At 40.9% G+C, this 14,032-nt stretch overlaps 1 protein-coding gene across 1 annotated transcript in view; it reads right to left on the reverse strand.

Annotated features, from left to right (window-relative positions):
• The window catches only part of LOC139691825 (alkaline phosphatase-like), a 78,805-nt gene that overhangs the window by 45,236 nt on the left and 19,537 nt on the right, over positions 1-14,032 (reverse strand). The window contains exon 3 of the mRNA XM_071589716.1: positions 1,752-1,972. Within this exon, the coding sequence (XP_071445817.1) occupies positions 1,752-1,972 (221 nt within the window). The remainder of the gene's footprint in view (positions 1-1,751; positions 1,973-14,032) is intronic.

Below are 14,032 nucleotides of genomic sequence, written 5' to 3' on the forward strand. Positions count from 1 at the left end.
TTTTTTGCTGTCAAAGTATATCTAGTAGAGGCACTAATGGAAGCACAAGAATTGGGGATCAAAGAAATCAAGGTAAATAGCGAAGAAATTAACATGCTCCGGTTCGCAGACGACATCGCAGTAGTACATAGAAGAGACGCGAGAGGACCTGCAAGCAAACCTGAATACTATGGACTGGGGGAATATAATATGAGCATCAACGAGAAGAAAACGAAAATCCTTGTCTGTGGAAGAGAGAATCTGAATGCCACAATACGAGGGGTGAGACTAGAGCAAGTGGAATCCTTCATGTATTTGGGCAGTAGCATAACATGGGATGGAAGAAGTTCGACCGACATCAAGCCCAAGCAAAGAAGGCGTTCATTGAGAAGAGGCAACTACATACTATGTTCGAAGAACATAACGAGGAAGCAGCTCGTCAAAACGTTCGCGTGGAGCATGACACTCTGGATCTGGATCGGAGACATGGAATATTAGAAAAGTGGACCAACGAAGAATAGAAGCATTTGAAATATGGTGCTAGAGGAGAATGCTGAAGATTAAATGGACAGACAAAGTAACGAAAGAGGAATTATAAAGAAGAGCAGAAGAGGATAGGGCCATATGGAGAACTCTACGACAAATAAGAACTAGATGGATTGGACATACCTTGAGGCACAATGGATTAGTTAGAAACATAATAGAAAAAAATTGAAGGAAAGATCCCGCGAGGAAGACCAAGGGACAAGTGGGACGTAAAACAGGGAACCTATCACAGGGTGATGGAATTAACACTAAGTAGGGAAGAATGGAGGGCTGCAATACACCAATCTTAGGATTGAAATACTGATGACGATGATGATGATTTTTTCCTGCTGCCTACTGCGGTTTTACAGCCATCAGCAAATACGCGTGAACGCCAGAAAATGTAAAAATTCACCCCATTCGGCTCATCACACTTTTCCGTTTTCACTTATGTCGATATTTTGTCACAAATAAGAGCGTCTTTACGACAAAGAGGTATATCTTCTTTGAGATAATCATTAAAGGGTAAGGCTTATATATTTAGCGAAAGTTCCACACGAAGATCTGTCTGTTAATCACATTAAACGAGGATAAATTATGATTGGTCATGAAACTGAACGATGAGAATGCCACACGATGGCGTAGAAATCACTAAGTGTTATTCACGTACTCCCTCTTCGAGTCACATAAGGATTAAATGTATACTTGGGGGTCAAAATAACTCAGTTGTCCTGCAAAAATAATTTCTCCCACGACACAGGGCACATATCCGTTGGCTAGGATGGAAATGGAACACTTGGATCAATTCATGACGAACTGAGTAATTTCTCAACAATTATTTCAAACGACTCAAACACTTAACAATTACACATATAGCATGGAGAAGATTAAACTCTTGAATTGATATCTTAAAGCAGCAACTTATGCGAAGCCATAATTTTTCAAATACAAGCGCATAAAATTATTTTGGGAATATAATAAAAATATGCAATGAAATTTATGAGTCACGCCCTCATGCCAAGTGTTCGGTTTAAGAGAGTACAACAGATCAGGTCGAAGTTGGTACATATGAACTTCGGCCTGATGAAGCCTCCAGGACTGAGGACGAAACAGTTATCAACCTATGCGACGGTAAATTCCCGGAAGCAGCATGGATCCTTCTTCATCAGATAGACGTCGCTGAAGCCTTAGGATTAACGCGTTTAAAAAAATGTTGTAAAAAGCGCTCAAAGGAGGGAAGCACGCACCTTGGAGAATCCGGCGAAGGGGAACTTCTCGAAGGAGAGGGAATATTCCTCGCCGCTCATCCCGAGGAGCTGTCCCGCGTACGCCCTGGCCGCCGACATGGTGGGCACGGACATTCCGTCGCCCAAGAATATGATGGCGTTCTTCGCCACCCCTCGGATGTACTGTTGCTTCAGGCGATTGGTCAAGATGCCCTTGGCCACATCCTCCCAGAAGGATGCATCTAAAAACAAATGAGTTTATTGAGTGGATCAGTTGGAGCAGCTTATGGGTTCCGTTTAATAGAAGCTATTTCCTCACTTCGTAAACGGCAATTCCTCATCAATTGGTCAAATTATTTGTCCATTAGTTCAAATGAAAACTGGTGATTATCTCTGTTTGTAGTCAATATCACCGCAGAGGGCATTTGCTTAAACTGACAACCATTAATTATTCCTCCAATTCCAAGTGCGTCGATGGTACTAGCCCTCCGTGTTTCTTAATTTGGTCTATTTAATTGTTTCTTTGCATGGCTCGCGATACCTTAACTTTATTATTCCTTCCACTGTGCTCTTTAAGAAATCCATTGTCCCTCAATGTGCGCCCTATCATTTTCCTCTGTTCCCTACTCCAAATGTCCTTCCCTCCTAATGTGAACAACTTTCTATATCTCATTTTGTCTGCCCATTCATTATTCGGAATTCGTCTCTATTCTACAGCCATAGTTACCTGTTTATTAATAAATGTGTCTTTCACGATTCGAAAATTTTAACAATTGACATCGGGAAAACGCGTGTACTCACAAGAAAAAATATTTCAAAACATATATTCACTGAATGTATAGATTCTGACGTCAATATAAAATTCTACGCCACAACGCACATGAATGAAAACTTCCTAGCGCATTGAGTAAATGTTCTCTTTTGCGAGGGCTGTGGAGAAATCGACCTCCGTTTTCGTGCAACGTAAGAAGTAGTGGGGTGAGCCGAATGGTAGCCGTATTGACGCACACAGTAGATCAGTACGCCCCGAGCTGCAGTAGTTGTAAGGTAGAGACGCTTGTCGTTAGTTTAGAATGGCGAGTCAAAATGAGAAATACAATTGAAATTCCCGCCAAATTCGAAGTTCGTTTAGTTATAAGGTTTTTACTGATGAAAAAACTTCAAGGCTACTTTGACATTCATCGCGAAATTCGTGCCCTGTAAGGACCAATTGTGATGAGGAATACGAGTTGTGTGAGTCAGTGTTGTCGTTCGTTTAAGAGTGAACTGAGAAATGTCCATGATATGGGACAGAAATGGCCGCCCCCGTCTGTGGCGAACAGTGAACTGCGCCTAAAAATTGACGAAAAGTTCGTGAAAACAGGCGTTTTACGATATATTAAACTTTAGAAGGTTTTCACATATTTCTACGACTCTTTTGCATGGAAAAACGAATGAAAAGTTGGGCTACTACATGTTTTTTGCTCTTCTCGACGAGGAAATCAAAAGATGCCGTCATCGGTTGGCTGCAATCTTAGGCGGCAGAATTTTATGCTGAAGGAATTTGGAAACCAGTTCAGAAGTATGACAAATATTTAAATCTGTTAGAAATATGTATGACATAGTATAGATGTATAGTCTTGAGTTGAAATTAATAAATTTTCTCTATCAATTCCATTGTATTTTTATAACATAACGGCGGTTACTTTCTGGATAACCATCTTACACACCTACATCAAGACTAACCCAGCTATAATAATTACCAAGCTAGTAGATACGACGTACAAGATACGTATAGATACCCATGAAAGTTTCACTAATCAGTCGTTTCAATAATTTAGAGAAAGAGACTTCTTTTGCGCCGGTATAATTGCTTCTATTCATTTTAAAAATAAGAAAAAGAAATTTTAAATTACATCAATATTTCCCTTCTGCAAGTGTAACAGCAATGAAAAGTAGAGCTATAGATTTCTGGGCCTATTGCAATAAGAACGGATATAACATGAAATGTAGAAGGAATAATGAAGTCGCTTTGGAAACACGAAATGGAAGGTGTTTTGCAATGAATATTCGAAAGGTAATGCGCGATTTGAAATTTCCACCAAAGTTATTAGCCATTCAACGCTTTCATCACACGTCCTAGTTTGCCTTTGGCTCTGCTTGCTGCCTGTCCTGATATTACTCATGAATGGCTATTTGAACAACATCGCACAGGCACGGAGAATGAAATATTACCTCCGCGAATGAAGTATTTGAAAGTAAAACAGGGTCACGGGACCTATCCGATATCCGTAAGGCCTTAGCGGATAAAATATTTTTATATTTCATATGTAATATAAAAAGTATGAGGTATGCAGAAACGATTGTTTCTGATTGGCCAATCTTGTTCAAAATTGATTTTTTCAAACCTATTAAAAAAGATGTATTATGCCAAAAAATGTTTGACAATCTTCAGCAATCACAATAGTGGCCTTCTGTCTCCATTGAATCAAGATCGATGGTTACAAGTCTATAGTTTTAAACATCTAAACTACCGCTTCAATTGCTTTCGTGTCATTTTTATTACAAGTAGTCGTTTAATGGTCATTTAATCCGTCTATATAACTCATGAAAGGGTATATCGCCCTCTGAAACGGAAATAATTTCTTGCATCTATCCCAAAAGACGAAGACAGATGTATTTCGTGCCGTCTATGAACGCAGGTGTACTCGTGTCTTGTAGTGATGTGGCTCAGAGGGGTCTCCGCTCACTTGTCCCGAGAAACTAGAACTCGAGCTAAACCGTTATCACGGTCCTGCAAAAGACTAGACGAGGGAGGCCTCTAGGAACGAGTCAAAACGCAACTCGGCGAAAATGTGCAAACATTGCCGCATCGCAATTTTGGTCATAGTTGCGAATGCGAATTGCGAATGACCTGCTATTATAACACCCCCGGAACTCAATTGCAAATGCATACATGACACTGTTTTAACCGTTAAAAAACCATAAACACAGTAATCAACTCGAAGGTCGGTTTGGTTGGTGATGGCAGAGTTCACCCAGTACTAAGCCCTATACGGCGTGTGAAATTCGCACATCAGGGTAGGGGGGCACTAGTTCCTTTCCCTGTGCCGGTTTCTATGGTTTCCCAGGAAGATCTGGTACCCAATAAATCCCATAGCCTGGGTGGAGCTGAGTGTGCCAGTCGATAGCATACTATCGATAGTCGATTTTATTCTTAGATCGTCACCAATTATAACTTGAAGGTAGATGATTGATCGTACAGGTCGCGGAACCATAACTTCCTTTTTTCAAACGCAAAACGTTTTCAAAAAAGGAAGTTATGTTGTCGCACCCTATACTTTGAAACTCAATGCAACTTTGGTCAAATTCTGGATACACATCCATTCACCTTATTTCAAAACTCCAATTCGTATGGAGGTTTCTGATAATACAGGGGAGAAACTAAGCACGTAGCCCAAAAGACAGGCAGTGCATTTTTTCCAGAATAAAGGAAAGAGTAATGTATCAAGTGAGTGTCTTGTCCTCCAGAAACAAGGGCCCTGGCCTTGGAGCACAGCCAGGAGGACTTCCCCGAACTATTCCCTGCTTATACGTGAGGGATAAAGCTTATGCTTAAGTGAAATGTGGAAAACCACAAGTTATTGAGTAACAATCTTCGACAGACCTTACAGAGTTTACCTTTTAGCAACACAACTCACGTTCCGTGTGTTCTACCAAATCGATTGACAAGGAAGTAGTGTCCTCAGTTTCAACGAAAAACTCTCCGTCGTAACCACGCCCTCTCTCGTGAACGAATTATCATGTTAAAATGAATCACCCGATAAAATAGATTAAGCCATTAAATTAGCGTTGACATAACTTCGACTTCCATCCCTATAAAGTAAAATAGAATGGGTGAAATAATCGCTCCACCAACTCCATTTCACTTGCAAGACAGATACCTTCTCACGAAAATTCCGAAGCTATTCGAGGGCGGTTCAATTAGTACCTGTGTTAGAAATGAAGAAACTATTTTTTCAAAAATATTTTTTTTTTCAAGATAATCCCGTTTTTGAAAGATACACTTCTCCCGACGTTCCGTCAATTTTTTTTAACCCCTCCAAACAATATGATTGGTCGAACTCTCCAAAATACGCCTCTGTCTCGGCGATAACTTCCTCGTTTGAGCTAAATTTTTTCCCGCAAGCCATTTCTTCATGTAAGGGAATAAGAAAAAGCCGCAGGGAGCCAGATCGGTTGAATACGGGGGGTGCGACAGCAATTCAAAGTGTAGCTCATGCAGTTTGGCGGCGACAACTCCGGATGAATGTGCTGGATGGATGTGAGCAATCGCGGCACCCATCCGGCCGACAATTTTTTCATCGCCAACTTAGCATGTAAAATATTAATTGCCGTTCCGGTCGACACATCCACGGCCTCTGCTACTTGGCGCACTTTTGTTAGTCGATCAGCGAGAATCATGGCGTGGACTTTTTGAATGATTTCCTCGGTAACCACGTCTGCCGGGCGTCCTGGTCGCTCCTCATCAAAAACAGATGTTCGCCCACGTTTAAATTTGTTGAACCAAACCAACTGTGGTCATAGATGACTAAGTGTCCCCATAAACAGCATCCAACTTTGCTTTTATCTCCTCGCATTTCTTCCCATCCAAAAACAAAAAGCGAAGTACCGAACGATACTGCTCTTTTTCCATCTTAGCGAAAATCACGAAACACGTCTTACTCGAATGGCTGCCAAATTCAAACTAACCTTTAAATCAGTCTGAAATTTGTTTCACCGTCGTTTGATAGATGGTAGTACACGATGATAACATAAACTTCCCTCAGGAACGCCTTTTGTCGCCAAACACGGGTACTTATTGAACCACCCTCAACACAGAGGAGTATGTGTATATATAAATAAATAAATATATATATATATATATACACACATATGTGTATGCACATATATATATATATATACTTGTACATTATGGTATGTGTGTACATTTATATAAAGACTCACCTGTAATATTATTTGTATTTCAGTAAATACACCAAGAATGAAAAAAATGTGATGATTCTAAGTCTGTACATAACTCATTAATGATGTCCGAATTACATTCCCATTTGAAACCATTGTCATTACATTTCGGATTGCGATGCGATCACAATTATCTTAACCTGATTCTCTCTATCCATTCGTTTGCCCGCGGTTACTTTCGATCGTTTTCGTCGCGAGGACTTGGGCTTTGGGACTGCTTGGCGAAGAAATGTCTCGTTCAAACGCACTCGCAACAGTTCATCGACCATGCTCGACAGGCATTTACCTCCGCAACCTTGTGACGTAACGCTTATCACATCGTCGCGGTCCCCGAGACCTCGTCCCTGAAATTGGTGCCTTTCTCTTTCGTTGGCTCACAAGCCGGCCTTCGTTTTGGTCGCCCCCTCGGCGAAGGAGTAATGTGACTGACGCCTTGGAGGCGGTGTGGGAATCCCCTGCCTCGCATAAAACACCCCCCACCTCCCCGGCTACGCAAGACCCCCCCCCTCCTGACCTCTTCCTCTTCTTACCCCATTTCCAAACGGCGAGACAGTTACCTAAGACAGTGCCCCCAAGGTGGGGAAAGTACCAGCGCGTTACTGCGACCCGCTAAGGTGCCCTGCCTGACGAAACGACCCCACTTCTCAACGGCTTCCCGCCATTGCATACGTACCACCCGAAATGAGCCTTGCCCGTCTGATGAGGTTGGGCGTGAAGTCAGTCACATGGCCCTTCCGGGAAAAATCGCCCCATTCCCTGCGAATAATCTTTTTTATTTCACCCTGAGATGAACACGCTGAAATGTTTTCCCATTCTCAAATGATCTCATAATATTTACGGAAATCTATAAACTAATAAATTGTCAATTGACGGAATTTTCTTGGAAAACATTTAGAATAACATAAAAATCTAATAGTATTAATACAAAAGTAAACTAATACAGGCATTTTTTGTTGTTTGTGTATATAGAAAATGCCGTTCCTGAAACAAGCCACCTTGTTTATTTGGAATTCCTTAGCAACGGTAGCCCTGTTAGTGACATCGTTTAAGAGATACACACGAATGACAATTATATGCGATTTCGAAGCGTGTAATTCACGTAAATTTAATGTATATTCAGTAGGAATCACTTGTAAAATAAAATAGCGTTTAAAAATAAACAATATATTCTTCGCACGAGACACATCCGCCATTTTAAAACAAAAATTAACCCATTATAAACAAGAGCGCCTAGCAACTGATGTAAACAATATTTCCCGTACCTTAGAACAAGTGACATTTGCATAAACATGTACATTACTACAATTATACTCTGAATTTTTTGCCGATATTACCATAAAATGTACATTACCACAATTATACTCTGAATTTTTAACTCGAGTCGATTTCATTTTTTACGACCTCTGTTTCGATGAATGAAGGGCATAGCAGCAAAACATTCTTTAATGCGATCCAAATTGAAAACCACTTCATTTCATGACATTTCTGATGTCTTTCCGCTGACTTCGATTCAAATTTTATTAAATTAGATAGGTTAGTTTGATAAATGATGCTCACATCGCGTAATTATGTAGCCCTAAGCATCAACATTTTATGAACAACCTTGCCAGTTTTTCAAAAGTCATTAGTTAGCATGGCATTTGACAATCTGAGGCGTGGTAGAAGATAAAAAGGATTATTTCAGAAATTATATTCTTTTTGTCAGAACAAATTATCCAATAACATGAGGCTAGGGAATATTAGCGCAATGAGTTATAATCGCACTCACTCCAAAGGTCTTTATTACTACTCATGATTAACAAATCTTTTCACTGAAAATAAATCAATGCAATAGTTAATGAGTCAACGGTTCCCAGCTTATTACTGCCAGGTAATGTCGTTTCAACTCAGCTATATTCAAACGGAGAAACAGTCAAGGTACTCGGGGTAAAGAAAAAAAGGACGCCCTCTTTGAAATAATCCAAGATATATACGTTAGGAAGATGTGTAAGGCAGGGTTGCCCATTATCACCGTTGCTGTTCAACCTGCATGCAGAGGAAATGGTTAAAGAGGCATGGGAAGAACTGGAGGTAGGAATGAAAGTGAGCGGGGAATTCGTAAAATCAGTTAGGTTTGCTGATGACCAAGCTTTAGTTTGTCAGTCAGCCAAGGGGCTGCAAGCATTGCTGAGTGAATTGGAAATTCAGTGCGACAGGTAAGGGATGAGAATCAATATTAATAAAGCATAGGTTATGCGATTTTCTAGAAAGAAAAAGGCCAAGCTTAACATTAAAATAGGAGGGCAAAAACTAGAGCAGGTAGAAGAGTTCACGTATCTCGGGAGTGTTTTGGACCAACACGGTCAAAGTAGTAAGGACGTAAGGAGAAGAATTGCGCTAGGCAAAGAGGCTTACACAAGGAGGAGGGAGTTGATGACGGGGACGTCGAGTAAAGATATTAAGAAAAGACTCGTAAAAACTTTAATTTGGAGCGTAGCTATGTACGGCGCGGAAACGTGGTCATTGAAGCAGGAGGATAGACGTAGACTGGAGGCTTTTGAAATGTGGGTGTGGAGAAGAATGTAGAAGGTAAAATGGACAGAGAAGAAAACAAAAGAGGAAGTATTAGGTATGGTGGGCGAAGAGAGGGATTTGTTGGGAGCAATCCTATGGAGGCAGGGAAAGTGGATGAAGGAGGTATTGACCGGCAGTGGGATGTTGAAGACTGTAATGGAGGGGAGAATGTTAGGCAAACGAGGAAAGGGAAGGAACAGGATAGGGATGTTGGACGGGATGAAGGGAGGAAGAAAGTACTCAGAGCTGAAGACTGACCTGATGTAAAGTAGGATGTTGTGTTTTGCTAGGGGTCACAAATTATTTATTTGGTGGTTGTGTCCATCCAAAAACCTACCTTAACCGGTAGATTACCTAATAATAATAATACGACGGTGTAAAGCTACCAGAGAACTACGGCAAGAGTGTGCTGATTGCAATACCGAAGCAACCAAGAACAGATACATGGACAAAGACCCATAGACCCTTATGCCTCACGCATCGAAAATACCTACTCGGATAATTAGGATAATCATTAAAGGAAAAATAGAAGAAAGCCTCATGGAAAACCGATTCGGATTCAGGAAAAACCAAAGCGCAAGAGAGGGAATACCTTGAGGGCACTGTCCGCAAAATGTGATACTCGAAAATTAGCCATTTCATGTGATATTCGCGGACTTGTAGAAGGCCTTCGACAGCATCGAATGGAACAATATATTCGAAGCGCTTACAATGGACCACCAAGGCAGAATAATAATCCATAACGAAAACAAGAATTAGGTAGGAACCATGATGATAAAAAACAGGTGGGAAATAGTTGCCGAAATAAAAAAATGAATTAGACAAGGACGCAATCTCTTGTCAGAACTATTCTACGTGTATTTAAAAGAAACAATAAAAGAAACGGAAGAATGTCACATCAAACGGGCTCAGGTGATAGCGAAAAAATTTACCTGGTCCGGTTCGCAGATGGCATCGTTTAAGTAATAAAAATACGAGAAACAAAAAGAACTATATTTTACGAATAATTTGATTTATTTTGTCCTAAACAAAAGTTTTCAAGAAATTGGATGCGAGTTTGAAAGCCTTTCGTCACAATTTCAATAAAATTCTCATATCGGCGAGGAAATAATTATGATTCCGTTCTGATCTCTTGAAATTAATAATCAATTCGAAACATGGACTTTAGAAAGGAGTTTGCAAAGTTTGTGCCGCGAGTACTCTCGGATGAACAAAAGGAAAGTCGCACCCGGATCTAACAAGAGCTTCTCGACCATGTGAGTGAGGATCCTAAACTTAGGGACAATGCCCCACCAGACTTCTTCTTCTTCTTCCGCCTCAAATCCGTGCTGAAAGGACGTCACCACGCCTCGGTGGAAGCGGTACGACAGGTCGTGACGATGGATCTTAGCAGCGTAAGGGGTTTGCCTTCCAGAAGGCGCACGAGGCGTGGAAAACCCGGTGGCGGCGGTGTGTAGACGAACAAGGGAGCTGTTTCGTAGACTTTTTAGGGAATGTATCAATTCTGGATATGCATGTTTTCAAATGGACTCAGTCTTACAACTTTTGAGACAGACTTTGTAAAACACCGAGGAGTTTCGGGAGGAAAAGCAAAGATATTACCAGGAATTTCAATAATAATTAGCAATAATATGCCAGCATGAGTCTGATTCTAGGCACTTATTCGCACTGGTTTAAACTCTTTCACCACTTACCTTCGAGAAACGAGCACAAAGGGGTAATATTTGTTTCGGATTGAAGAGCGAGGGTGGGAGAAGTGGGTGGTGTTGGCAGAAGTGGCGAAAGGTTGAAAGGGGAGGAAAACCCTCATTATTTCCGGTGATTTGGAGTTAAAAAATGCGGGTTGTGAAAAAAAATTGGCATCGTGGAGAATATAGTGGTGTGAACTCCGTATACCCCGCAGGGATGAGTGAGAAGACATTTCTGTTTTAAAACGCCCGAGTTTTGACACCAGTGCATTGAAAATCACCACCAAATTTGACAATGCTTTATTTCCGTAATGTTGGGTGGACGTGTTCTCGATGTGTAATCATTGCCAATCTACAACTACAAGTCGATGAGTAAAATCATTATTGCTCCAGAAGTAAAACTTGCATCGAAGATGAGACTAGAATCTTGTACGAAATCTCTATCCTAGAAGATCGGTTTCATTAGGGAAAACAGAGAGACACAAAAAAAGGAATTTTGCACTTTGTTTGGAAAATTACGCTCAAAAATAACGGAATAGTTATCAATGTGTGAGAAGGTGGATTGTAGGCAGTATCTAATCAGCAATGAAGGAATAGCAATTAAGATGGGATGAAGGTTATGAAGTGGCTGATGGTGTATGCCATATAGTAGTTGTATTGAGGGGAGGCGACCGACTGCTGCCATAGGGGATGGATTCATTTGCGCCATAGGGGATGGATAGGAAAGGATGAAGGGTGGAGATAAACCCGGCGTCGGCATTAGCCTACTCTTTACGAAAGGCGCCAAGGGGTCCGCAGTTTAACGTCCCATCCGACGGACGGCGTACTCACTCAAAGTGCCCTCCACAAAGCACCTCAAGTAGGGATCGAGATACCTCCGAAAAATATTCAACACCGCCGGGATTTGAACCCGGGCCTTCTGAGTGGAAAGACAGTACATTAGCCCCCGAACCATCTCGATCCCCGTATGCCATATGAATCAATCCATTAATTAATTGCAGAGAAGAACTAAACGTAACTACAGGAATATCTGCTGGAAGCCAGGCAGTAAAACGTTTAACAGTAACACAGAGAACATGTCAGCATGTTGTATTTGCCGAAGATATTGCTGAAATGGCAGGCGCAGCGTGTGTGTGTGTGTATACCTGTATATATATATATATATATATATATATATATATATATATATATATATATATATATATATATATATATATATATATATATATATATATATATATATATATATATATATATATGTATGTATATATATATATATATATATATATATACAAGGTTAGACATAGAAGGAGACATGACGTAGAGGAAGATAGCTTAGGTCCAGACATATTCGACGATGAGATAGGAAGGGCATTAGGGGATATGAAACTAAATAAGGCCGTGGGGGTTGATAACATGCCTGCGGAACTAGTGAAATGTTTAGGATAATGTGGGAGGAAGAGGCTATATGGGCTGATTCGTAGTATCTATGAGGAAGGAATCTGGCCGGAAGACTTTGTGAGATCAGTTTTAGTTCCTATTCCGAAAAAGGTAAAGGCTACATCATGTGAGGAAAACAGGACAATAAGTTTGATATCCCACGCAGCTAAAGTTATTCTCAGGATCAGCAAAAAAAGGATAGAGAGTAGGGCAAGGGGATGATCAGTTTGGGTTTAGGAAGAAGAGAGGTACGCGTGATGCCATTGCAGTAATGAGATCATTAATCGAGAGGAATATAGAATACAATCAGGACGGACGTATTCGCCTGTTTCGTAGATTTTGGAAAGGCGTTTGATAGTGCGCATTGGGAAAAACTAATGAGTATATGACGGAAAATAGGAATAGATTAGAGGGACAGGAGGCTAATCCGCAACCTGTACATGTCTCAGACTACTCAGGTATATGTGGACGAAAAGATTTAAGAGGAATGGGAAGAACTGGAGGTAGGAATGAAAGTGGGCGGGGAATTCGTGAAATCAGTTAGGTTTGCTGATGACCAAGATTTAGTTTGTCAGTCAATTCAAGTTCAGTCAGTCAATGTCAGTCAAGTTCAATGCAACAATTTCAGAGTGTAAAGGCGAATGATTTTTACACTCTGAAATTGCTGCATTGACCAAGCTTTAGTTTGTCAGTCAGCCAAGGGGTTGCAAGCATTGCTGAGTGGATTGGAAATTCAGTGCGACAGGTATGGGATGAGAATCAATATTATTAAAACAAAGGTTATGCGATTTTCTAGAAAGGAATAGGGTAAGCTAGATATTGAAATAGGAGGGCAAAAACTAGAGCGGGTAGAACAGTTTACGTACCTAGGAAGTATTTTGGGCGAAATGAAGAGGAATGCGGCAGGAAGGGTGAAAGGATCAGTCAACAGAGGAAGAACCGGGATGAGGCGAAAGATAGCGCTCGCTAATGTGTAGAGGCGCATCTATCAAATGACGATTATGATTTGTCAACAACTACACACTTTGAAATGTCAATCGCCCGATTCGAATGGGCGCATCCAGCCCGTTTCTCTATTAAGAGCAGCGCTGAACGAATACGATTGAAGATCCTACTCCTCAATTCTACGGCACGGTACGTTCTGACTTCCCTTTTACAATCCCCGAATCCAACGGTCGCCATTCGGTGACCCGCAAAGAAATTTCAAACAACCAGCAATACGAAAATGTCACATATAATAATTTTGTTACCATTAAACAAGATTTAATTGCATTTTTCGCGAATAAACAATTGTAGCCGTTTCATATTAATAAAATGGAATGCATTATGATCATCATCTTGTAGATAGATGCTTCTTCAAAAAATGAAGTCCATTCAAGGATTCTAGATTGTTCGCTGAGTCTTTCGTCAGTTCGACATGGTTGGCGAGCGCTGACCTGAATCACTCACAAACCTCTAGCAGAAGGAAAAGAATTCAGATCGATCCGCAGTGAAAGAGGAAGCAAAAGTAAGGGTTGTGTCGCCGGCGGTTTTGATTGATCGTTGTGACATGGGGAGAGGTGAAAAACCTCGACCAGCCAACCGTATCCGACTGGTATATTTCTTTCGTCGACAAAA

This window comes from Hetaerina americana, unplaced genomic scaffold (assembly GCF_022747635.1).
Source record: "Hetaerina americana unplaced genomic scaffold, ioHetAmer1.1.p SCAF_4, whole genome shotgun sequence".
NCBI lineage: Eukaryota > Metazoa > Arthropoda > Insecta > Odonata > Calopterygidae > Hetaerina > Hetaerina americana.